Genomic DNA, 25,450 nt, shown 5'->3' on the forward strand with positions numbered 1-25,450 from the left:
AGGCATCTATGCTATTTCTCTCTCTCTCTTTTTTAGGGTTAGATATGGGGAATAAATTTAAATACCTTAGATCATCTGCCTCAGGATACGAAGAATCACAAATCTTTTTATTATGTATATCGAAGTGAATGATCTATGATTCTATGATGGGGGTGTATGTCAGATTTTCACAACTCTAACTATAATTAAGAGGGCCGCAAAATAGAATTCCAAAATGAGGACTTATGAATAACCAAGAGCCTCAAGTCTCATTTCTTGAAGCCTAGAATAGCAAGTTTATGGACTGCCTTGTTTGCCATTTTTTAAGAAAAATTCAATTTTGAAGACCAACATGTTGGACACTGTGACATGTGTTGAAGGCTTCCCTAATGTTGGTATTTTTGTAAATTGGGGATGCCTTCGAAACATGCGAACCAATAGGAATATGAGGTTTCTTGCAATCTCCAAAATTGCACTTTTGTCGAAGGGAATTTGCCAAATTTTGTTCATGGGAAAATAAATTCCACAGTTTGATTGGTCCTAAGAAAATATAAAAATGAGAGTTGGTTTTTTGAGTAGTTTTAAAACTTATCAAGTTTTCTGTCGACTCAATTTTTAATTTGCAAAAATAAAAAACAAAACAAAAGAAATGGTTGTGCAAGAGATTTCCTGATAATAACCAAGAAGCAGAATATATTGCACTGGAAAATATTTGCGGTCCAAATCATTTGCAAATGGAGATTATTTACTAGGTACAAAGCAAACCATTCTTCACAAATTTTTGAGAGAGAGAGAGAGAGAGAGAGATGGACTACAGTCTCGCGGCTCTGAAGCTGTTGTGTGGGCAGCTAAAGAACGCTCACCAGACCTCTTCTCCCTCCGCCATGACCTTCGGTGGCGTTCTCTTCCAGCGCGCCTGGTTGCAGGTTTCATTCCCCAAAATGCCCATCTCCTTTTCTCTATATTCTCACTTAAGTCTTTTCTAGGACTTGTGATACACAGCAGCGCGTGCAGGGTATTTTGGTCTCAAGTGTGGAAGAAGGGCATTTTGTTCTAGATGACGGGTCCGGTGTCATAGACATTTCTCTTTCCAACGATTTCCTCCAACGAGAGTGGAAGATAGGTTTACTCGATCGACCATGGCGCACTTTAGTTTGTTTTTTTTCTTCTTTCGCGAAAGAACAGCGCATTTTAGTCAATTTTTTCTTTTTTTAAAATCATCTTCTTGCGTGTTTGTGTGCAGGAATGTATGTTATGGTCGTTGGGGCATATGTTGTCCGTACAGGTGAGCCAGACGTGATCAAGGTAAACCCATCCTCTACTGATTTCGACTTCTGTTTTCTTCTATATTTCGTTTTAATAAAACGCACATAAAATGTTTGTTTGTATGTTTGTGTGTGTGTATGGGTATGGGTGTATGAAATTGGGTGTGGGTCTATGAAATTTATGAAGCTCATTTAGTCTGTTGGAGTAACATTTGATCTGTTGTGACTATGTGGATGTTGGGTAGTTCTTGATGTAGGTGCATCCATGGTAGTTAGATGCTATGGTTTGGTGTAGTTGAATCTCTTACCTCTCGAAAAATTATTATCTTTAAAAAAAAAAAAAAAAAACTCTAGTTATGTAGATGTCTGACAGTAAAAAAATCCAATTTGAGAGGTTCCGAATATAAGTTTTTTTTTGAAAAGTATAATATATTGATAAAAGGGGAAACAGGAAACAAAGAGGCCAAGAGAGCCTCACAAAGAAACAACAAAGAAAAAACACAACGTTAGTGACCACATAACAAAGTCCCATCTACAAACAAAATCCCCAAAAGTAATCCCTACGAATTCTATGTTCTGCTTAGACCAAAGGTATAGTAGGCCCAAGATCTCCAAAAAACTTGACTGAGAGCTACTAGACTTGCTGTTGAACACCCTGTTATTTCTCTCGTTCGAATAGAAGTTTTTAACCAAGAGAATGAATATTGATACAAAAAATAAATGCAGGTTTATTTGTTTTTCGACAAACAATATTTCTTGTTTTAAAATTAAAAGATGATATGATTCAACCTCAGACCCCAGCACCCAGGTTAGAGAATTAATGCGTATTCAAATCAAGTGGGTTAGGTTCTTTGACATTTTTTGGTGTTCGTCAAGATTTATATGCTTTTCTCATTCCAGGGGCTAGGAGTACTCTTGCCTTTCATTCGCTGTTTGTGTTGTGAACACACAAGTTGCCTTGTTCGGTCCTGTTCACTCCAAGGTTCTTTTGGTCTGCTTGATTTCCATTACGTATAGTATACACATGGTCCTCTTATCTGGACATTTCAACTGGTCAGCTGCCTTGTCCATGGCCAATTGCCCGTAAATCATACAAGTTCGACAATTCTAAGCCTTTTCAACTCTCTAATTTATTGCCCTTTCTACCTATATATAAAAATTGTTGTCCTTTCCAAATTCTTACTGCCACTTTTAGCGGTCCAATGTTTTTTGCTTGATTGTCTTCTTGACTGGTCGATTAGGATAGAGGTGTTCGGTGGTTTCTGGCTTGCTTTGTCAGATTTGGGCATCTAAGCATGGGTATGTATAAATTTAACATAGACTTGGTGGCAAACGCCACCAACTTGGAAGAATTTAGGAAGAAGATTGTGCAACTTATGCTTATTGGATTGAAAGATACATCTCTTACCCTATTTTGGATGAGTGGAATAATGAAGAAAGATAGAATTAGAAATGAATACTTTCGTGAAAAATGTAGGAGTTGGCTCAATAGGTAATGAACTAAGAGAAAATCGATTGATACAGTTTTGGTCATGTGAAACGAAAGCAACTGTTAACCCCGAGGGGTTGGTTCAATGGCAATTTTGGACCGATAAGTGGTTAATACTCGTAGGCCGTGAGTTCGATACCCAGTATGAGCAATAATTCCTTAGGGGCCACCGGTGAGGGCACACCCTCACTTACCTGATGCGTGCGATGTGAGGGTGTTGCACGGGCCTTGGGACTAGTCCTTGGACAAGACCATGGTCTATGGATTGGGCAAAGCCCATATACGGTCCGGTCCGCTATCTACAGGGATACCTGTAGACGTATTTTTTGAGGATTTTGTTTTTGATGGGACTCGCTGTGTAATAGTGTGCTTGCTTTGTGGCCAGTCATCTCGACCGCCCCTTGCTTTCTTTGTATCCTTTCTCCTCTTAATAAATTTATACTTGTCAAAAAAAAAAAAAAAACCAAAGGCAACTGTCTCTCTTAGAAGGAACATGCAAGTTGTTGATGCTCCAAAAATGCAGATATAAGGTAGTGAAAGTGGATATGAATGTATTTGCAATAACAAAAGATGTGACTCTAGACAAAAATAATAAAATTGAATCGAGGAACAGGACTCCTCAAATTTTGGGGATATGGCTTTGATGATGATAATTATAATTTGCAAGGACAGTGGAAATATTTTGCTATAAAACAGTGGAAAGAAAATGAAAATAATTACAATGTCCAACAAAAAAATATGAAGGAATTCAGCTTTAGTTTCCTGACACCACACCAATGCACCGAAAAATTATCAACAAACCAAAGAATCTATATCTGCGGGTTGACGTTGTGAGTTGCAATTTTTTTTAGAATAATGATTTTCTGATGCCCCCCTTTGACATACGACCCCATCACAGAACCGTAGATCATTTGCCTCGGGATACATAGAACCATCTTTTTCTTGTGTATCCCGAGGCACATGATCAACATTCTTGATGGGGGCATAGGTCAGAGGGGGGCATCAGATTATCACGACTCTTTTTATTATGGTTTCCTAGTTTGTTTGGTTGATCATTGTTGGTTCGAAGTGCAGGTTCACAAAATGGTTGATCTTTCATCTTTCCCCAATCGAGAAGCAATGTGGCATCTAGAAGTTATTGAAGCATACAAATTGTTCTACCAGTCTTCATTGGAAGAATGAAGGAATTTTTGTGAACCGCTTTGATACTTGTGTTGGGCTGCCACCTTAACCTGCCTCTGTGCCTATAGGACTTGATTTACACACACCATCTCATGCAAACTGTTGGATCATTGAAAAGTCTCAGAAAATTATTCTCTTTCTTAAGTCTGTCTTGATTGTATGTAGAGCTCGAGAATATTTGATGTCCAATGTAATTTTGGCTATAGGTTGCTGAGTTGTGGCACTTTTCCTTTTCTTTCAACCCAAGCACTCTTTGTTGGGAAAGTTACTAAATGAGGGTTAAATATTTTAATATTTACAAAAAAATAATCTATTATTTCAAAAATTACCAAAACAAATTAAGTCGCTAGAAAATTGTTTGTTTTTCTTCAAAATAAATCCATTGTCTTCACTCCAAAATTCTTATCTTGTTCTTGAGGGGTGAAGGTTGAAGTAAATAAAATTTTAACAAAGATAAGGGTAAAAGTTTTTACCTGACTGGTTTTGGGAAGGAAGTCGAGGGTATTTTTGGCTAAAGTTGAAGATGATGATATTTAGTGTTGAAAAATCTGCAGTTTTTTTAGAATTTTTGTGATCAATTGGGTCTATTTGAGCTACGATTTAAGTGGGTCCTATACTTTATTTGAAGTGGGACCACTTGAAAACTTATTATTCTCTTTGAAGAGAATAATTTTGTTTATTAAGTTGTTAAAAATCTCTTTTGGGTGAATGAGAAATCAGTTCAAACAACTCTTACTGGTCATGATTTGTTATATGTGGTTTGTAGAACTATTGAGTTTGTTATTAAAACTCTTTAGTCGTACATCGGATAGGAATAAGAAATTTGTCTAATTCTTATATAGAATTTCTCATATCACTTAAGTGAATATGAGAGAAAGACTTGAAAAAGTCCATGCATGTGCAAAGGGCCCATATTGGTCCAAAAAATTCTTCTAAATTATACTATATAATATGTTTAGATATATAAAACTAAATTATGTTTTGAATATCAAATCGGATTTGACCGCCCATCAGGGGTGTGACTCGGTGGTAAGCTGTAGTGACAAGTATCCACATTTGGGTCATGAGTAACTTGCGGCTTACCAATGTGGGGATATTCCCTTGCCGCGAGCCACAGTCCTCATGGATGGTCAAACTCAATTTGATATTCAAAACATAAGTTGACTTTATATATCTAAACACAATCTACAATATAATTTATAATTTTATATATTTTATAGTTCGAATGAGGTTAATCCAATAAGATATCAGATTGAAACCTTATTTAAAGAAAATGGTTTAGACCATATTATGCACGAAACATAATATTTTTTGTAACCATAACTCAGTTATAAATTTTCAATAAAATCCATCTAAAACATAGTTTTCGCTATTAGTTTCACTCGCGTCAACGTTCAAAGCACTTTTTTTTCTTTCTCCTGCACGAACACCATATGCTCTACCTCCTTCAAAAAATCTTGCAAACACTAATACCTATTCTTGATCACCGGTGAGCTATTCACAACTATTCATCAACAAATCCTCGGTCTCAAACCAATTCAATCTCAACCTCAGCACATAGTATCCTCATCTTGGTTATATATCTAACACAATCCTCTCTTTACGCCTTTCAACAATCCCATCTAGACCTTCGACAACCCAATCTCAAAAACCCCTGTTCAATCTTTCCCTTTAATCAACAATCGATGCTCTCAATGATAGGGGCGGAGCCAAGATTTTCTTGTAGTGGGGGCAAACCATGGTTAGTTGTATAGTTGAAGAACTTGAATATGAATGATTTTAGGGAGGGATTAAGAGGTTTTTGATTAGAAGTTGAAGAAAATAATATTTAAGTCATTTCCAATTAGTATATGAGAAGAATTGGTCAAGAAGCAATGTCATCAATAAAAAATTGAGGAGAAGAAGGGGGGAGGGGGAATTAGAGGTAGGTGAGGGTGTGGGGGCAAATGGGGAGAGAGGCAAGGGAGTGTGGACAAATGAGGGCATGTAATTAGTTGAAAATATAAGGGTGTCTCATAGTTCTGTGGGGGCAATTGCCCCCACCAACTCCTTACTAGCTCTGCCTCTATGTGTGTGTGTGTGTGTGAGAGAGAGAGAGAGAAAACCTACGTTGGAAGCTTCCCACGATTATTCTCAACTTTCATTATTTATGGTGAAAGTTGAACCTCACAAAAGGCAAATGATTTGAAAAGTTGGCGAGCTATAAACTAGCGTGAGTTGCGCTTCCAAACATAAAAAATTTAGCAACTTGTACGGATTATCAACTCGTACACGGAACTATCATTTATCAAACATTTGTTTTTGAATTGAGAGAAATGAAAAGAAGAGAAGAGAAAATAAATGAGTTTCTCTCCATTTCTATCATTGGATTGTTAAGTAGGGAGAGAAGAAAAAATATTTGAAGAGAAAAAAAAATGTGAAATTTTCTTTCTCTTCAAAAGTGGAGAGAAGAGAAGAGAAACCCTTTTAAAGTATTTTATAATTCTACCTCCGTCCCTAGATGTCTTTTAGATATTTTAAAATTTCAAAGTTGTCTCAAGTTTTCTCCTCTCAATCCAAACATGAGAGATATTGAATTTCTCTTCTCTTATCTTCTCTTAATAAGTTTCCCCTCTATCCACTTCTCTCAATCCAATCATAGTTAGTAAATTCTCGAATTAGATGTATATTCCTCTTCTCGACTAGAACTATCGTTGGATTCAAAGATTTAAATTAATTCATGGATCTTTGAATTTCAACTATTAGATCGCGATTTGTACGTATATTTCATAAGTATTTTATTAAAATATGTCGTATTTTCCTGTTCTCACTTCAAAACTCAAGACTCAAGAGAAGGAAAAAAACCTTAAGTAGAAAATTGCACCCATCGGCCCATCGTGAAGTTTACTCGTTGGTCATCCGTCGTCTGGTGAAATTTTCATCTACTTCGAATTAATAACTTTTTAAAAACGACAAGAAATTTCTTTTTGAATTTAATTAAATCATATGACATGATGATTTTGACATTAATTAGTATATCATGTTTTATACTTTTCACTTACAATGATTATTATATGAATTAAAACTAAATCTTTAATTGCGAATATATATTTTATTGGATGAATGTGATTATGGATTGTTTACTTGTTTACTTAAGATTAAGATATTTTTAATTTAACTATTGACAATTTGATTAATAGATTAGAATTGTAAGATTATATCATATGTTATATATATCTGAATTTTTGAAAATTTAAAAATTATTAGATCCGAATCATTCTCGAACAATTTACATATCGTATTTTTACCATCCAGTATTTTTTTTTGCCAAATTTTGGAACGATACAGGTGAATCACTATTTCGAATAATACCCGATTAATTTCCGTATCGTTTTTTCCCGTCCATTGAATTGCTAACTATGAATCCAATCATAACCTGAATATAATTGTTATGGTTCTAATTTTGTTAGGAACCGACCCATTGACCCTTCTACTTAACCCATTGACCCTTCTACTTTATGGTCAAGGCACCTGCACAGCAACAAGCACCATCGCTACTGGAAATGGAGGAAGAAGAAGAAGAAGAAGAACAAGAAGAAAGGATTGAAGGAGCATTTTACCCTTCTGCCCCTCATTCCGAGGTAATAAACCCTAAGCCCTAAAAACTCAATCACTACTTCTATTCTTCATTTCTAATCAGCTAATTTATGATGAAGTCAGGAAAACTAGGGTTTCTTTTTCTTCTCTCTCTTACCCTAATTTTAATGGGTTCAGAGACTTCAGATGCTTATTTTATATAATTCGTTCAATTTGTTGTGCAGTTATTTGACACCATAACCACGGTTGATCCGAGCTACATAATCTCTCTGATACGTAAACTTCTACCACACAATGTCGGGAATGATCATAACTTCCCTGGAGTACATGATCCCTCTGCTTCTGTTCAAGGAACAGATAATGATGTTGTGGAACCAAAAAATTCAATCTCTCTCTCTAGTTCCATAATTCAAAACTTCCCAAACCATAAACCTGAGGCCATCGAAACCCATAATGATACAAATGGATTTACTTGTCAAAAAGGAAGAGTTGATGATTCCTCGCCTAGTTCGGATCATCATCGTGGAACATCGACAGAAGAAGAAGCCTGGGAAGAGTATGGCTGCATTTTGTGGGATCTTTCTGCAAATAAAACTCATGCAGAGTTCATGGTAATTTAAGCTTACCCTTTTCTCTTTTCTATAATTCTTGGTTCTTTTTTATATATATATTTTTATAAGTAAAATTTCATTAAAAGGTGGATGAGGAGACCAACTAAAACAACAAACAAGACTAAAAAAAAGATGAGATGTAACACACGAATCCCACTATTCCATGGATAAATTACAAACCCAATCCCAATAACCCAAAAAGTTTTCGAAGAATACATGCCTAATACCTTGAGTCTTGCTAATATGTATCCCCTTCATGTTGTTCTGATATTTTCTTCTTGTTTTCTAACTTCCTACATCTCTATTCATCAATCAGATTGTTTGAAAGAATATAATAAATACCTCAAAGGTCCAGCCTCTTTAGGGATGGCAAGACGGTACAGTTTCAATTGATATGCATGTTTTTCCATTACTGGTGAAGTCCGCATGGCCTTAATTGAAACATTAAACGTTTAGGGATTTTCTTGGTTGAGACACTTTGGGTTTCTCCTAACCCAGACAATGCCCCAAGACGGAAATTTTTAAACCTTGATTATAAGTGTGAAAAATGGATCAAACCCGTCAAGTCATGCTTTTCGACTTTTGTTGTTCCCCACATTATATGTTCTTTGCTTTATATATATATTTCCTTTTTTGATAAAGGGTTGGGATCCATTGACTCCTAAGAATGACTCATGAAAAAAACACATGATCCCAACCCTTTAAACACAAAATCCAATGGTTGAGATTTATGAATATCTTGATAACACAAATCTCGGAGATACTTATCCCAAGGATAAATCTCAACCACTGGATTTTGCATTTAAAGGGTTGGGATCATGTGTTTTTTTCATGAGTCATTCTTAGGAGTCAAGGGATCCCGACTCTTTGATAAATGCCTAAAAACTTAATTAAAAGAGTAAAAATTCCATGAAACTTGTATAATTCAGGAATTATTATGTCACCAGATTAGTGGTGGATTTGTGGTGTAATGTTTTTTAATCATGTTAACCATGATTTTCTCTGACAAGGTACAGTGTATGTATGTATGCAGGTGGAAAATCTCTTAGTTGAAGTGCTTTTGGCAAGTCTTACTGTTTCCCCATCTGCACGGATTACGGTAAATCACATTTGCACATCTAGAAGCAACTACTTTTGCATATTAACATCTACTGTATTGCATGACCTTTTTGACTTACTTCTAATATAAAGAATGCATGGGTAACTATCTGAATCTTTGATCTTTGAGTTGGTGATATTATCTTTCTGCTTTTCATTTGTAGGAGATTAGCTTGGGAATCCTTGCAAACCTCGCATGCAATGAAGTTCCAAGAAACTGTATACTCTCTACACAAGGATTGATTGATACAGTTGTAGATCAATTGTTCGTAGATGACTCCCCGTGCCTTTGTGAGGCATTCCGGTAAATTATGCTTGATTTCTTGTCATACTTCTTGATTTTGTAATGGCATATTTATTGAATTCAATTCCATATTTAATATTCACTTGTTACATGTCATGCAAGAAAAGTCATCTTCTTAACAGATCCTCCTTACTATGAACATAATCACCAAGTTCGGAATACGGCCTTTAAACAACAAGGGAAAACTTTGCAAATATATTAAAAATTATGAAAATATGTAATATTAGATACATATAATATTATATTAAGCATTTATTCTAAGTTTTCAATATATTTTGAGCAAAAAAAAAAAAATTATTGAATATCAATGCATGATAGCATGTTTCCACACATAATTATAGATTTTATGATGCTAAAAGAAAGTCTAACTATGAACATATCTTTTGAGTAAAATAACACACTAGTGAAAAAATTAAAAATTCATTCATCAAATTCCCGCTTAAACAACATTTATGAACTAAATCACAAGCAACCATAAGGTCACATAAATTAATCATAGGCCAACAAAAAAAAAAGAGTTAGTATTATTGTTATTCTGAAAAACATTTTTATGAAAAAAATCACATTTTTTATTGTTTTAATTTTAGAGGTATAAAACGCATTATAAGCGAGACTTTAAAAAAAAATGGAATTTTTTTTTTGACTATGACTATGAATATCCAAGAAAATAGAGGGAATAATTGGACAATTGAATTGGTTTATCTGGATCCTATTTGGTTGACTCCACAAATAAAAATGACATTAGCATCAGGTGGCATTTATGTTTATTCATCAAAGAGGAGTCTCTCCTTTGAAAGCTGGAATGGATTTTAGAAAACTATAGTCACCATACCAATTTTGAATCATGATCTCTATGAAGTATCAACGATTCTAGAGTCAAATAACTACCTCAACTAGAAAATCTCCAAAACCAGATGATTCCTTATCAATAAGATAAGAATAAAATCATTGTGGTAATCAAATGTGTGCTCTGCTGATGATTCCTTTCCATTTGAGTCGATCTTGAGTTTGAGACAGTGACTTCCTCTTACTTGAAGTTAATACTGCTAGACATTATCCTGCTAGCGTAGGATGGCATTTTAGAAGTCATTTAGCCTTTATATCAAGTAATTTAATTTTGGTAATTAGGAACCTGTTTTGTCTTTGTTGCACTTGTTTTATAATTATAACAACATATCATTCCAGCTGTCCGCTCTCTCTGTCCATGTATTAGACTCCTAATGTTTTACTATGTGTTAGGAATTACACTGCAGAAATCATTTGCCAGGTGTTAGACATTGTTTTATATTCTTTTGCAGTAAAATACATTTTACAGTGAATATTCTGAGACAGGTTGTTGGCTTTGGGTCTTCAAGGTAGTGGATCTGTCACTTGGGCTGAAGCATTGCAACCTGAACATATTTTATGCCGTATTCTATGGGTTGCAGAAAATACTTTAAATTCTCAGCTATTAGAGAAGGTATGGTGAAGAATATTTGTGTTCAAGTATTGTACATGACATGTTATGTTAACTACGTTCAAGAAAATACTTAATTATACTTGATTGAATGTTAGAAAGTTTACTATCGAAAACATCATCGTCATCATATCCCAATAATTTGAGGTTGGCTGAACCTGTTTTTCCATTCAATTCCGCCTAAAGCCAGTTCTTCTGTTAAGTCAAATGTGTTAAAATTCGCCCTCACTACCTCATTCCACATCCTTTCCTGTCCCCTCTCACTTTTTTAGAACCTTCAACTTCCACTTTACTTCTAAATGTGTTTATTATTGCTCATCGGTGTTCATTGCACATATGACCAAATCAATGTGGCCGTATTTAGTTTTATCTTTTATCTTTTACCTTTCCTTTTTCCATAGATTTCGTAATGTGCCACTCACTAAGACATTTTTGAACAATCAATGGCCATTCTAAGGTTTGTCAAAGGTATTCAGCTTCTCTCCTGTGCTATAAATATTGTTATTCTGATTTATTTGAAATATAGAATATTGTGATTTTGGTTTGAAGCATGTTTGCGTAAGCAACATTTGATACCTTCATATCCCCATATCCCTCTATATACTAGAATATATTGGATGTCTTGCTTCCTTGTTCTCTTCCTTTTCTGGTTCATCATAAAGTTGTATGCAAATTTTGTAATTATATGATCTGGTTCTGTGCAACCAAAAAAAAAAGAATTGAAGGTTTATGTTTTCTAGGGCCTAAAAGTAAAATACGGGACAATATCATAGGGAGGTACTATTTGTAAATCACAGGTTGAAAGACATGTTTATGGAAAAAAAGTGATCCTAGTAACTGGGCGTCAGTTATATCTCGATGAAAACAATCCACTGCTGCATGATTGACATGTTTGACATGCTTTGAAGTTGTCCATAATGTTTATTTCTGGTACCCCATAGTTGGAAACAACTTGCGTGGTCTTGTTAATGGTAGTTTTGACTTATCTCCCCAGCCCTTATAATGCTAAACTGTTATTTGGAACAGAGCATTGGTCTATTGTTAGCCATCGTAGACAATCAACAAGAAGTAGCACAAGTCCTTCTTCCACCTTTGATGAAGTTGGGTTTGGAAAATCTTTTGATTAATCTGTTGGCATCTGAGGTGAACCAATTATCTGGCGAAAGAAATCCTGACAGGTATTACTAACAATTCATTATGTAATGTTAAAACTGGCATAATCACCATCAAAGCCTTTTCCCAAAGATTTGGCATGCAACATCCATATATGCATGTTCATCATAGCTCATAGACAGCCATGAAAGCTATTGAAATTGCAAGGTAGAAATGTCATCATTTCTAGTCCTTGGTTTTTTCCTCTACAGTGTTTTTGTTATCTTTATTTCATCTTTTCCATTTGCTTATAAAGGAGACCTGTCAATGAAGCCGTGACTGATATTTCACTGTTGAAACAGGTCTGATACCTAAATGTTTCTTTTTTTTTTTTAAATCTTTTGTTCGAGGTTTTTTTTTTTTTTTTTTTTTTTTGAAAATGATGGAAAAATAGACAGGGTTCTCATGGAGGTAGGGAGAACTAATGTCTTTTTTTCCTTCACCAGGTGTTAGGATCCTATGCTTTTTGGTATTCTGTTTTTTCTTTTTAAATACTTATCATTGCATTGAAATTCTAGAAGAATCACAGCCATTCAAATAGAGACAAGAATCACTGTAAAGAAACTTTAAAATGTTCTAGTAGTTTAGGAAAATGCATCATTCTTATCATTTGTCTCCTTTGCAGCTTTACATGCATGCTTATGTCTTTTGTTCTTTTTATCTAGGAAGCCAAACACTGAAGCTTCAAACTGCTGCGTACGAATTGAATCTACCATTTTTACCTGGATACTTTAATATGCCCAACATACGCATATCAACACATGCACTATTGGTTTTTCTTAACTTCGTGCAATTTTCTTGTGTCTCGTCAACCAAAACATGTAAATAAGTTGCATTCCCATTTCCCGCACTGGCTTCTGGATCCAAGTCTGCATGCTAGGCATCTTACAATTCACCAAAATTGAACCATTGAAATTAAACCACCAAGGAAAGTGAAAATTGTTTTTAAGTGGGTTACATGTTATTGTCATCATAAGGTTCTTGTCACTGCATTTATCCAAAAACTTTCCTTCTTTGCATTGTTGTAGATACATTTGTGTTACTATGTGTGCTCGTTATAAGAGGCAATTTTGTTTCTTAGTGTTCTATTTCTATTCTGCTCCAGGAACTCTGTTCTTGATATGATTCTTCAAGTAATTGAAGCTCTTTCCACTGTTGACAAGTACTCAGAAAGGATATCTTCGAACAAGGAACTGTTGCAGTTAATTTATTACCTGGTTAAGCTTCCTAACAAAGTTGAGGTATGATGGTTTCATAATGAAGATCCCCCACAAATTAGCAATACAGATGATGTCAGTTTTACTCTTTACATTCTTTCTCCTCGTTTTGGAATTCTATGACAGGTGTCCGGTGCTTGTGTTACTGCTGTAATCTTGATTGCAAACATTTTGACTGATGAACCTGATCTGGCTTCAGAGTTTTCACAAGGTAAATAAGTTGGATTTCTATATCTTGTGAGGTTTAGTTTTCTCATTGGTAAAAAATGCTTGGTAAACTATAAGTAACATTTTGGGGGGGTCCATGACCGTCTAGACCTCCCTTTGTTGCAGGGTCTCCTGGGCATTATCCCCTTTGTTTCGGATGATTCTGAAGCACGGAGTGCACTCTGGAGTGTCTTGGGAAGGGTATTAGTTCGAGTTCAAGAAGATAAGATGAGACCATCAACTCTGCACCAGTATGTATCGGTTCTAGTTGACAAATCAGATGTTATCGAAGAAGACCTTATCGATCATCAACTAGAGGACTCCAATGAAGATCACAAGTGCTCAAACACTTCTGGCACAACACCAAATGCCACAACTACATTTGTATCCTTTATTATCAAAACTAAAATGCCAGAGAAACTTCCATCAAAGGGAAGAGCAAACTCACAGTACCTACGGGGTCTTCCTGCAAGGACTGTTAGCTGATGATGTGGTTGCCAATGGGTTTTATTTTTATTTTTATGGGTAAGCTGGATGTGAACCTGTGACCTCAAAGTTGCTTTGCAATGTGTCAAACCAACTGAGCTATGGGTCTAGGGCCTTACCAATTTAGTTCTGTTTGCCACTGTTGCAGTCACTCATGTGGTTCTAATGAAAGGGTTCTGGGAATAGCTGCCACTTAATGAATTCTGCCCAAGTGGTTGCTGTCGAAATTTCTCGGCCAAGACATTTTGCTTTCAGCTGAGATTATGCAGACTGGCATTTTTAAATCTTTGCCGGTCATTATCATTAGATGCCCTGGATTTTCTGGAATGTCTCACTGTGCCATTGGCAGGTTGCCCTCTTGGTTCACTTAATTTTGAGCATTGGCTGAAGTTTATATATGTTGTCTTTGATGTTAGCTGTTAATTTTGATCATTCTACATTTGCAATGTTCTAGTTTCCTTAACTCTTGCGACAGCTTCACAGGATTCAGAGTGTCTTAAACCGATGGAAAGCTATAAGAGTTGACATTTCAGAGAAGAATGTTGTAGTAAAAGAGGATCACGAAGATGATGCAAAAGTAGATAGATTGCTGCATTGCTGTTGCAAATACACTATGTAAGCTGGATTCGTTTACTTTATTTGTTGTATGTTCTCTGGAATATATGGCTATTCTGCCCTATAGGAGGGTATGTATCTTGTAACAAATTTTGGCTTCTATGATCACTTTTATCCTATAATCTATATATCTGGGGTTCTTTATTCCCTATTTGACATTCCTAGTGGCTGCTTGACCGATATCAATTGGGTTCGATTGCCAATTGGATCACTTTCTGACATGGGGCCTACCATGATGCAGTCAAACATAACCAATGGATGGCTGGAGACAAGTAAAACGAAACATCACAATGAAATGGTCCACAAGTGAATGCAAGAGTGCCTCTACAAAAGAAAAGGGACATGAAAAAGAATCATCCATTCAACAATCATGCCACATGTTACAAGAAGAATCAAGCCAAATATATCCATCAATTCTACCATATTTTCTTGATTTGTAGAGAGATCATTGCCTGGCTCAAACATAAAGTTCCAAATTTTACTTATAAAAAAAAATATATATATATATATGGGGACAGTTCAGCAGCCCTAAAGTTTGCCAAGTTTGGTGCCAAACATTTTTCAAAATATGGGTTAGAAGCTTTGGAATGAGCTGATTTTTTGTGAGGATGATCTCTATGATGAGGAGATCATCCTCACCAAAAATCAGCCTATTCCAAAAATTCTAACCCCATCAAAAGTGATTTACAAAAATTGGACGGTCCACGATTCTTCAACTTGTAAACTAGGCTTAGAAGTTTCAAAATGAGCTGATTTTTTGTGAGGATGATCTCTTCACCGTAGAGATCATCCTCACAAAAAATCAGCCTATTCCAAAACTTCTAACCCCATCAAAAGTGATTTACAAAAAATGTTTGGCACAAAACTTGGCAAACTTTAGGGCTGCCGAACCGCTCCCTATATATATATATATATATATATATATATAAAGTTCCAAATTTTGAAAAAAATCTTATTTGCTTGATTTGTAGAGAGATCATATTTGCTTTAGTGGGTCAATCAATTAAAGAAAATATTCCACAAAAAATCACAAATCAAAGATACAATGACAATCCAATCTAAACATGAAGCTTGTGGATTGAACATCGATTTGATGGTTTGAATGGTGAAATAGATGTAAAATCCACTCTTAAGGAAGTCACCAATATTAGGTGGAGAATTTGTTCTCTACCTAAAGGGCAATGTAAACGACAATTGAGTGAGTGATTTGAGTTAATGGTTTCTCTCTATATTTCCGTTTTGGGTCTCACTTGTTCCTCGATTAGGACCGTGGCCAGCCAATTACAGGATTGGAGCTACTCATATGTAATCTCGAGGCCATGACCATGCCACACTTGAGCTAATCACCATGATCTAGTTCACAACACACGCACGCACGCTTGAACTTCCAGCCTTAAAAAAGACTATTGTGATATCTCGTGTGTAAGCTACAACTAAATGGGTTAGGTCAGATATTCAGAAAGAAATATATTTATAGATCACTTGTCAAAAGAAAATTGTTTATGTATAGTTCACTCAGTCAATTTTTTTGTTTAACTTTAAACTTGGTAGCCTAATGTTGTCATGGAATCACAGTGGCATATGAATATCTTCTTACTGATCTGAGAATTCAACGAATATTCTTAACCTTCTAGTCAACCATCTGATTAGGCTTTTTATTTTTTATTTTTTATTTTTTTTATGACAACTGATCGGATTCTTTGACTTCCATGTTCTTCACAAAATTACCTTCTCCACTACACCTATTCAATAAGATGACTTCTTGGGCTCTTGCATAAAGGTCACTTTGTTGATCAATTAATCATGAATACGAACGTTCAGTCTTCTAAGCCAGATTGAATGTAGGATCATGTGGAAGACGTCGAACCTTTTTGGAGGTGAATTTACCTCAAAATGCCTCCTCACTTGAACCACCCTTCTTTGCATTCTTATATACTGCCTCTCTGATATACCCATCAAAATCTTTTTCAAGTCAGGAATCCTATTTACCGGAACCTCGACAGAGAAAGATTTCCAATTGAGAACATCGCTGAATGGAGGCACATAATGATCAGATATCAATACGGGTACACAGCCTGTGTACATTGCTTCCACAATTCTTGGACTTGCAACTTCATACCCACTTGGACAAATGCAGTACTTGCTCTTCTTCATCATTTCATAGTATGATATTCTCTTGGGGAGACGTTGGTAGACCTGTATGTCTTTATCTTTATTCTGCCAGTGATCCAAAAGAATTGGTCGGACGGGACCGTGCAACCCTCCAGCAAAGAATGCAAGGATCGGACGGTGAGATGGAGATGGGCCACCAATCCAACCCTTGATATCACCAGTTTGGAGATTGATTTCAGGGATGGATACATCCTTAGAAGGACTGAACCCTTCTGTGGTATTAGCATTGCAGAGTGCCCTAATGGAGTTTTTGTACATGAAAGGAACGAATGAAGTTGTGTGAGGCCCCTGTTAAGCACACAAGAAATACCGTGTAAGCTTGGTCTGTTAACCAACCAACTACTCCAAAAGACCGGTATGTTGGAGAGGGGGAGAAGTATGAAAGTAAGAGAGTTATGGGGCTTAACTGGGGTATGACACACACGTGAGTGTAGTAAAATATACACTCAGCACTCCTCCTCACCCATAAGGGTGGAAAGAATCGAACTCGTGACCTACACGAACCTAGTGCTCTGATATCATGTTAACCGACCAACTAGTCCAATAGACCGATCTATTGGAGAGGGGGAGAACTATGAATATAAGAGGCTCACGGGGCTTAACTGGGGTTTGACGCACCCGAGAGTGGAGTAAAATATACACTCAACATTGCTTGACCCAAACACACCCATTGATCAGACCAATGGAAAAAGAAGGAAGAAGTATTCGACTCTCACCCAGTCATGGCAAGAAAGCATGAAATGATCAGCTCCAAGGCTTCTATTCCAATATGGGTATTTTTCCGTGATAACATTGACATAATCAACAACAGTGTGTTTAATGAGGCTGAAATCATGGGAGTTAGGCACGTAGACAAATCGAACCATCATTGCAACACTGAAGGGAAGGAAATAAACATGAGCTTTATAGGGATCTCGGGTTCGAAACAAAGGATCAATTTCCATCTCGTGAATAAAATTTCCCTCCATTGAGTATATGCTCTTGCAAGGACCATTATGGAACAATGGGGGCTCTCCTTCTTCATAGATGAAGACCTTAAACTGTTTTTCCATTTCCAAGTAACTCCTATAATTACAAAAAACCATTAATTTGATAATGAGATGTAAGAGTTAGAGATTGAAGAAACGCAATTGAGGAAAAAAAATTCGATTTTGATTGTCGGGGCACCTTAGAAAGGCATGGGGATTCCTGTACATTGGACCTTGTGGAATGTAATCCGGGTCGAGTATTTGGCTACCATTCCAAGTAGCATCTCTTATAGCAGCTCGAGCTCTAGCCAGTCCTGCTTCAAGCTTCTCTAATTTACTATATGCTGTCTTACCCCTTTCCATCTTAGGAGAAACATCCGACCTAGTCGTACGAAGTTTCAATCTTTCTTGCCTATTTTCTTCCTGCACCAACTGATTAATGGGTAAAATTCAAGAGCCTAGAAATCAAAATAACAATAAGTAATTACCCATGTTGAAGTATTCCAATTTAAAAGAAAAAAAAAAACAGAATCTTACCAAGAACAGTAATTGAAAATTAAATCCAGCAGTTTGAAATAGAATGAACAGGTTCTTTGTGGAGAAACAAACATGTAGAAACAAATAGTATTAAATTTTCAATCATTTGTTTTTTTTTTTTTTTCATCCTGCACCAACTGATTAATGGTTAAAATTCAAGAGGTGGGAGCTCAAAATAACCACAAAAAGAAAGAAAGAAAGAAAAAGATAAGAAGCAGATTATAGATTATAGATTCTTTGGAGTACTAAAAAGATGAACAGATTATAGATTCTTTGTCGTGTGGAGAAACCAACATGAATAAATAAATAGTATTAAAGCATCCAACCTCTTTCATAAACAACAATCTGAGAAAACTCAAATAATTAAATTAATTAGAATTGTTAAGGAGAAAAAAGAACTACCCATTTCATCATCATCAAAGCTTTATGACGGGTAAGAGAGAGAGCACAAAAAAAAGTATCATATATGAGAGTGAGAGAGAGACCAAAATTGTAAAAAAAATAAGAAGCCCAAGAAAGTAAATCCTAAATATTTTATTACCCATTTCATCATCAAGAAAGCTTTATGATGGGTAAGAGAGAAAGAGCACAAAGAAATTAGATAAATTATCATATAGAGAGTGAGAAAGAGAGAGAGACCAAATGACTTACAGATTCTTTGATTTCAATAGTTTCATTGGCAAGAAGTGGAGAGAAAGATATGTTGGAAGTAGTAGAATCAGATTGAATTTCTTCTATATGATGACCACCCACCACCCTTGTTTGCAAATCTACATGTCCCTCACTTTCTTTATTAGATGAATTAACTCTAACTGTGTCATTAATAATATTATTAGTAGTAGAAGAAGAAGAAGGAGAAGGAGAAGGAACACCACCAGTCCAAATCCATGGAGAATAAGTGGACTTTGAACCCACAATACAAACAAACCCAGAGAACAAAATCAAAGGAAGAACTACAACCCACACATGAATATAAGATGAACATGATGAAGACCAATAAGAAGGTGACTTGTTTGATTCTTTCATCCTCTCTCTCTCTCTCTCTCTCTCTCTCTCTCACTCTCTCTCTCTCTCTCTCTCTCTCTGGTATACTGTTCTGTATCAAATTCAGGCAAGTGGAGATCTTTGAGCCTTCACGCCAAGCGTCACCTTCTTTTTGGGTTCTGCTTTTGAGTTCGCCATGCAAATTCTCCAAATTCCATTTCTATCCCCAACCGGCACTTTCCCAAAGGACTTCTTTCCATCAAATGATGTTTGACACCATTCGTCAAACGCTACGATTGATATGCAAAAAGAAAGAAGAGTTTTGATAATATGATTCGTCAGGTGACATACTCAATCGACTCTCTGACGTCGACATGTTTGGAACTATAGATCTGTATGTCTTGGGATACACGACTCTCTTAGGATACACTTTCTATGGGGAAGTACAATCGTGTATCCTGAGGCATACAGTTCTATGATTCCCGAACTTGTCACGTTAGGAAGTTGGTTAGGAAGTTGATTGAGTATGCCACCTGACGAGTCATACTATCATGACTCAAGTAAAAAAGAGAGTTATTATCGGCACCCCAACTTTTACTTATTACATCCCAACTTCTTAAATTGTTTATCACCACACTCTTCAAACATTACAAATATTTGGCTCAAATTATAATATTAAGATTACAAAACATACAATTTCAACAATTATTTACACTTAGAGTAATTATTAAATGACTCCCCCACGTGACATATTCAATTGACTCTCCATAACATGACATGTGTACTCCTCGAAATACACAATCTCACATCTCCATAAAAGTGTAATTGTGTATCCTGAGGAATACACAACTACAATTCTCTCACATGTCACGTCACATCACATCACAAAGAGTCGATTGAGTATGCCATTTGGGGGAGTCATTCTATCACGATTCTTACTATTATGATTAGGCTCATATAAATCCTAAATTCAAAAAATTAAAAATTTAACAATAAAAAATAAAAAATGAGAGAACTTCTATTAGCATTAAACATTTATTTACTCTCAATCATTCACTTATTTTCTATATTTTTAATGAGTCGTGATAAAATGACGCTTCCCTCCATCACAGAATCATAGATCATTTGTCTCGGGATACACAAGAAAAAAGATTTATAATTATACATATCCCAAAACAAATGATCTACGATTATGTGACGGGACGTGTGTGAAGGGGCATTAGAAAATCATTACACATTTTCAATTAAAGTGTAAGAAGTAAAAGTTTGGTTGTCAATAACAATTTTGAGGGAAAAAGAATATACAGTGATTCATACGATGTGTAGAAATTTCCTTCCGTATCAGCCGTGTTGTTTGACTAACAGCATCAAACATCATTTGAAGTTAACAATCCTCGGTGATGATGCCAGCCACTTAACTATTTATAACACCGCCCACACTTTTAATTAATCTGTCTCTTTGTCGAAAGTAATCCGAGTGAAGAGTAACGATCCTGTACAGCAGGTTTGCGTGAAGTTATTCTGTCAAGTTCAGTTACAAAATCACCACTTATTCTACTAATACCTTGTTTTTGCCCATATTAGAAATTATTCGATTTGGTTTGGTTTGGTTTGTTCAGATAAATTTGGAAAATTCTTATTAAAAAAAATTAGTTAATTAAATTTGAAAAATATTGGGTTTTCCTAGAATTGCTATTGACACCCCGATTTTTACTTATTAACCCCAATTTCCTATTAATTAACATTTTAGGAATGTTAAAGTAGATTGATGATCAAATGGCTCAAGTGTACAAAACTGTAGACTTTTTTCGTTGTGTATTGTAAAGAATTTTTTTTTATGATTTGGTGCACTGACCACGTTAATCGAGTACAAATCGAGTACGATTTTTTGAGTCAGAAAATCACGACACATAAAAGTATGGTGTGGCAATAAAACTTCTCCAACTCTTTAGCCTCATAATTTCAGTTCCCCTTGCGTTAAGAGTGCCAATTTTTGTTAGATATTCTATTAACATATCATATTTACTTATGACACACCAATCTAATGTTAAGAATTTGGGAAGGATTGGTGTGTTGTAAGTAAAAGTTGGTGAGCCAATAGAGTCTCTCTTTTACCGAAGATACATATATATTTTAATAACGCTTCCCATGCAGCACAGAAGTAGCTATGATTCCAAAAGTTTGATATGGGCTGCCACATATGGTCCCATAAAATGTCATTTCGGACTCACTGATACTATAAAGATGGAACTTTGATATGGACTTCCATCGGTAGACCCCACATAATGGTGGGCCAAATGTCAATGTGATTGGTAAGCTCAAATCAGGAGATACGTACAGTGCTAAACATACTAAATTTAGAGAGCTGCTATTGACAACCTTACAAAAATAAATAAATGAATCGGTGCCAATAGAATAAGCTCTCTCTTTCTTTCTTTTTTTCTTTTTCTGCTAGATTTCTATTTATTGGGTTTAGAATTGTATATGAACTTAATCATAATGGTAACAACAATTGAAATTGTTTGAACGTGTTATAAATTTTTGTAATGTTAAGATTATAATTCAAGCCAAACCTTTGTTTTGTTTGAAGAGTGTATTTTAATCTTCAATTGGGACTTGAGAAATAATTTTAAAAATTGGGGTGTAATAAGAAAAAGTTGGGGTGCCAAGCAAATTACTTATTTTTTTCATTTGTTCTCCTCTTTTGTGTGTTGATATTGTTTTAAGTCTCACTTGATTCATCATGAAATGGTTCTCTTTTCAAGAGAAGTTGAGCGAGACTGAAGAGTCGGCCAAACAAAAGATCGAAGGGTTTCAATTGAAGGAAGGAGAAAACAAGGATGAAGCTGAACATAAGGGTGGAGAGGCAATAAATGTAGAAAGTGAAAAGTATGTTAAAATATTTTATAACTTTATATTGTTTTACACTTTCACTTGTTAGGGGAATGTTAACGTCCAAGACCTCATGGAGATGTTAGTGTTTTCTACCGCATTTATTTTTTTAATAATATTCCTACCAATTTTATCTTTTAGTGAAAAAGACAAGAGTATATTGATCTTTTACATAAGAAATATTAAGGGTATTTTAATCTTTCGATTTAAATGCTTTACATATATAAATGCTTTGACAATCTATTATACTAACATAATAAACCTCTTCGTGAGGTCTTGGACCTTATCAATGCTTGTAAGTATATATATAGTCATTTTCTATATATTAGCTTGAATTCTCATACATTGTTTATAATTTTATATTGTTTCACACTTTCACTCTTTAGGGGAAGAGCAGCAAATGAGAACATTTGGCTTCTTATTAGGAAGCGTGAGAGAGGCGATAAAGGAAAAGCTATCTTTTCCTACCGATATCGTGGAGTAGACACGTTTGCATGGCGAGGGAAGAAGAGTTATAATGATGTTGATGAGGGGACTCCTACTGATTCCCATGGGAATTAACATGTGAGCAGATGTGAAGTGCGTATTGTGATAGAATTAATAAGAGATGATTTATGATTATATGGGGGATTCTGTTTAAATGGGGTTGGGTTTGTTTTAGTATTCCAAGTTGTTTATGTTTTTCTTTCGTGTTACATGTTTTTAATTGAACTTCCTCTTCAGAAGGTAAACTTTTCCTCCATATTGTTTATTTTCTTAAAAATATTATAGCCTAAAACAAGATTTGAGAATTAAGACTCCAGCCTTAGTTTAAGATTTTTTTAACAATATTTTCAATCTTAAAATCCTATCTTCAATGTTCAAATCTCTAGAACAAAATATGATTTTACAAAGATGGGACTTTTAATCTTTATCAATCAAAGGTTTTTCAGAGACATTGAAAATGTGAATTCTATGGGATTGATAAAATAAAATAGTTTACCCATGGTCAAAGACCAACAACTTGAAAGATTTTATGGTAAAATTTTATATTCCCCTCTTCAATCTTTGAAGATTTTCTCCCCTCACACCTAGAAAAAAATAGGATATACACTGAAGATGAGTTTGAGCAGATTATATATATATATATATATATATATATATATATATATATAGGGTCCCGTTCGGCACCCTAAGTTTTACCACACACTTTAACAAACGTGTTTTGTCCTACATGGGTTAGAAGTTTCGGAATGGGCTGATTTTTGGTGAGGATGATCTCTATGGTGAGGAGATCATCCTCACCAAAAATCAGCTCATTCCAAAACTTCTAACCCCATCAAAAATGATTTACAAAAATTGGACGGTCCACGATTTTTGAACTTGTAAACATGGGGCTAAACATTTTGGAATGGGCTGATTTTTGGGGAGGATGATCTTCTAATCATAGAGATCATCCTCACAAAAAATCAGCCCATTCCAAAACTTCTAACCCATGTAGGACAAAAAACGTTTGTTAAAGTGTGTGGTAAAACTTAGGGTGCTGAACATTTCCCATATATATATATATATATATATATATATATATATAAATGATAACATGCTCTACCATACATTGAAGATAAAGTAGGTTAAATATAAGAATGGTGTTGGAGTGACTTTAAAATTGACATCTATTCCTACTTTGTTGATGTAGATGTGTGCGCGGGACCATGGATCCTTTTCACTCGTATCTTGATGAAAAACAAGTATCTATGGTTCCACATCGGCGAAGTTTGAATCAATGTCTATTTTAAAGTTACTCTAGCAATATTCTAAATACAGAACTATAGATGCTTTTCATCAAGATTTGGGATATATTTCTATCTATCTATCCTATAGGGCACACTCATCCATTCCTATCATCATGGAAGTAGGAGTTGCAGCTAAGCTAATGGCAGCCCTCTTCTCTTGCTTCCTAGCTTCACCCCTTATTGTCCAATGCTTTACACACCAACCCCTTCTAGCACGAGTGAGAAGCATCAAAATGTGTGAAACAATGTCAATTTCAATGTTATGCTAGTTCAATTATAATTTGCTATTCCTATTAATTGGTTTGAAGATGATAGATTTTCTAAAGAAAAGATAAGGTGGGTTTTGATTAGAAGTTGAAGTCAATGGGCACTTAAATTATTTTATGTTAGCTTTTCAGGATAAACTTAGGTCAAGGGGCATGCTATAAGTTTGGAAATACGGGTATCTCATATTTACCAAAACGTACTAACTTAGTGCAAGATTGAAATCTTACCAAGGGTCGCTCTGCTCAAATGGATTACCACAACACCATAGCCCTCTAGACTGAAAAAAAGAAAGAAGAAGAGAGGTCTATTGAGCTTCCACAACTTCCAAATTTAAAATTAAAAGTTAATGGTGAAAATTGATATATATATATATATATATATTTTTTTTTTAAATTTCATAGAATTTTGTTTTCTAAAACTCTGTTGAATTTATTTTGAATGGCACAAGGTGAGCTCAAGGATCGTTAGTAAGATTTCAAATCTTATTAGGTTAGTGAGGCTAGTCTTACTCTTCCTATATTTGCAAGGCTTGGCGCTGCATTCGAGTGCTACCTTTAGTACGGAGTACTACGGTAGAAACAAGAACAGAGATTTGCTGTTTTAATATTTATATGCTAAGCTAATATACCAATAGCATAAGGCCACGTGCATTAAAAAAACAATTAAAAAACTGCTCCGACTTTTTCTATTAATAGTCGCTCTTATTTTTTTTCTAATACACATGGCATTATTCCATTGATTCATAGCTTAACACATAAAATTGGAAACAGTGAATCTTTGTTCCAGAAACGAGGCGCCCTGCCAGCCACGAATATTGGCCTACTGGACCTATATATTTATTGTTTTATTAAATTAAATATATTATATTTTGAGAGCTTCTATTAACACCGATTTTTTACTTTTAACAGACCAAACTAAAGTGAAAAGCACAAATTACTATTTCGTGGGTTTAATATGAAAAAATTCCAAGTCTCATACATTTTTCATTTTAATTTCTAAATCATGTTTTCAAACGAGTTCACTAATAAGCATTCTTACTTGAAGTGATGATCTCACGAATAAAAAGTGATGAACTTGTAGATAATTACTTGTGATATTCGTCACTATTTTATGAACGAGATCATCACTTTAAAATTGAGAATATTTATATTTTAAATTTATCAATAAGTTCGTTATTCTTCATCAAAGAAATCGTCATTTTAAATTACAATATCTACCAAT

At 35.1% G+C, this 25,450-nt stretch overlaps 3 protein-coding genes across 5 annotated transcripts; 2 read left to right on the top strand and 1 right to left on the bottom strand.

The window, feature by feature from the left end:
- Nucleotides 1–386: 386 nt before the first annotated feature.
- LOC147385927 (recQ-mediated instability-like protein) lies at nucleotides 387–4,161 on the top strand. The gene is made up of 4 exons (XM_086424370.1): nucleotides 387–905; nucleotides 994–1,102; nucleotides 1,223–1,284; nucleotides 3,808–4,161. Exons 1-4 carry the CDS (start codon nucleotides 786–788, stop codon nucleotides 3,913–3,915), a joined length of 399 nt encoding a protein of 132 aa, XP_086280496.1. The 5' UTR covers nucleotides 387–785; the 3' UTR covers nucleotides 3,916–4,161.
- A 3,214-nt stretch (nucleotides 4,162–7,375) lies between these two features.
- LOC147385928 (ARM repeat superfamily protein) lies at nucleotides 7,376–14,795 on the top strand. Of its 2 annotated transcripts, XM_086422499.1 has the most exons (10): nucleotides 7,377–7,535; nucleotides 7,716–8,102; nucleotides 9,136–9,201; nucleotides 9,365–9,504; nucleotides 10,837–10,963; nucleotides 11,987–12,138; nucleotides 13,218–13,353; nucleotides 13,456–13,540; nucleotides 13,646–13,920; nucleotides 14,498–14,795. In XM_086422499.1, the coding sequence occupies exons 1-10, from the start codon at nucleotides 7,413–7,415 to the stop codon at nucleotides 14,639–14,641; spliced, it is 1,635 nt and encodes a 544-aa protein (XP_086278625.1). In that variant the 5' UTR covers nucleotides 7,377–7,412; the 3' UTR covers nucleotides 14,642–14,795. The 2 variants fall into 2 exon arrangements, with proteins under 2 accessions (XP_086278626.1, XP_086278625.1); XM_086422500.1 differs by lacking the exon at nucleotides 14,498–14,795 and having other exon boundaries at nucleotides 7,376–7,535; nucleotides 13,663–13,834.
- On the bottom strand, nucleotides 13,683–19,481 carry LOC147385929 (Exostosin family protein). Of its 2 annotated transcripts, none has more exons than XM_086422502.1 (4): nucleotides 18,966–19,481; nucleotides 17,977–18,200; nucleotides 17,526–17,874; nucleotides 13,683–17,097 (listed from the first exon to the last, which is right to left on the bottom strand). In XM_086422502.1, the coding sequence occupies exons 1-4, from the start codon at nucleotides 19,338–19,340 to the stop codon at nucleotides 16,435–16,437; spliced, it is 1,611 nt and encodes a 536-aa protein (XP_086278628.1). In that variant the 5' UTR covers nucleotides 19,341–19,481; the 3' UTR covers nucleotides 13,683–16,434. The 2 variants fall into 2 exon arrangements, with proteins under 2 accessions (XP_086278628.1, XP_086278627.1); XM_086422501.1 differs by having other exon boundaries at nucleotides 17,977–18,209.
- Between the last annotated feature and the right edge of the window lie 5,969 nt (nucleotides 19,482–25,450).

Source organism: Akebia trifoliata, chromosome 14 (assembly GCF_017979445.1).
Source record: "Akebia trifoliata isolate Shusen 1 chromosome 14, ASM1797944v1, whole genome shotgun sequence".
Classification (NCBI taxonomy): Eukaryota; Viridiplantae; Streptophyta; class Magnoliopsida; order Ranunculales; family Lardizabalaceae; genus Akebia; species Akebia trifoliata.

Coding starts and splice junctions, on each gene's coding strand:
- LOC147385928 (XM_086422499.1), top strand. CDS start 7,413: ATGGTCAAGGCACCTGCACAGCAACAAGCACCATCGCTACTGGAAATG. Junction 8,103..9,135: donor AAACTCATGCAGAGTTCATG/GTAATTTAAGCT, acceptor GTATGTATGCAG/GTGGAAAATCTCTTAGTTGA. Junction 13,354..13,455: donor AGCTTCCTAACAAAGTTGAG/GTATGATGGTTT, acceptor ATTCTATGACAG/GTGTCCGGTGCTTGTGTTAC.
- LOC147385927 (XM_086424370.1), top strand. CDS start 786: ATGGACTACAGTCTCGCGGCTCTGAAGCTGTTGTGTGGGCAGCTAAAG. Junction 1,103..1,222: donor CCAACGAGAGTGGAAGATAG/GTTTACTCGATC, acceptor GTTTGTGTGCAG/GAATGTATGTTATGGTCGTT. Junction 1,285..3,807: donor GTGAGCCAGACGTGATCAAG/GTAAACCCATCC, acceptor TTCGAAGTGCAG/GTTCACAAAATGGTTGATCT.
- LOC147385929 (XM_086422501.1), bottom strand. CDS start 19,340: ATGAAAGAATCAAACAAGTCACCTTCTTATTGGTCTTCATCATGTTCA. Junction 17,875..17,976: donor AATCCCCATGCCTTTCTAAG/GTGCCCCGACAA, acceptor TTGTAATTATAG/GAGTTACTTGGAAATGGAAA. Junction 17,098..17,525: donor TGCTTTCTTGCCATGACTGG/GTGAGAGTCGAA, acceptor TGTGCTTAACAG/GGGCCTCACACAACTTCATT.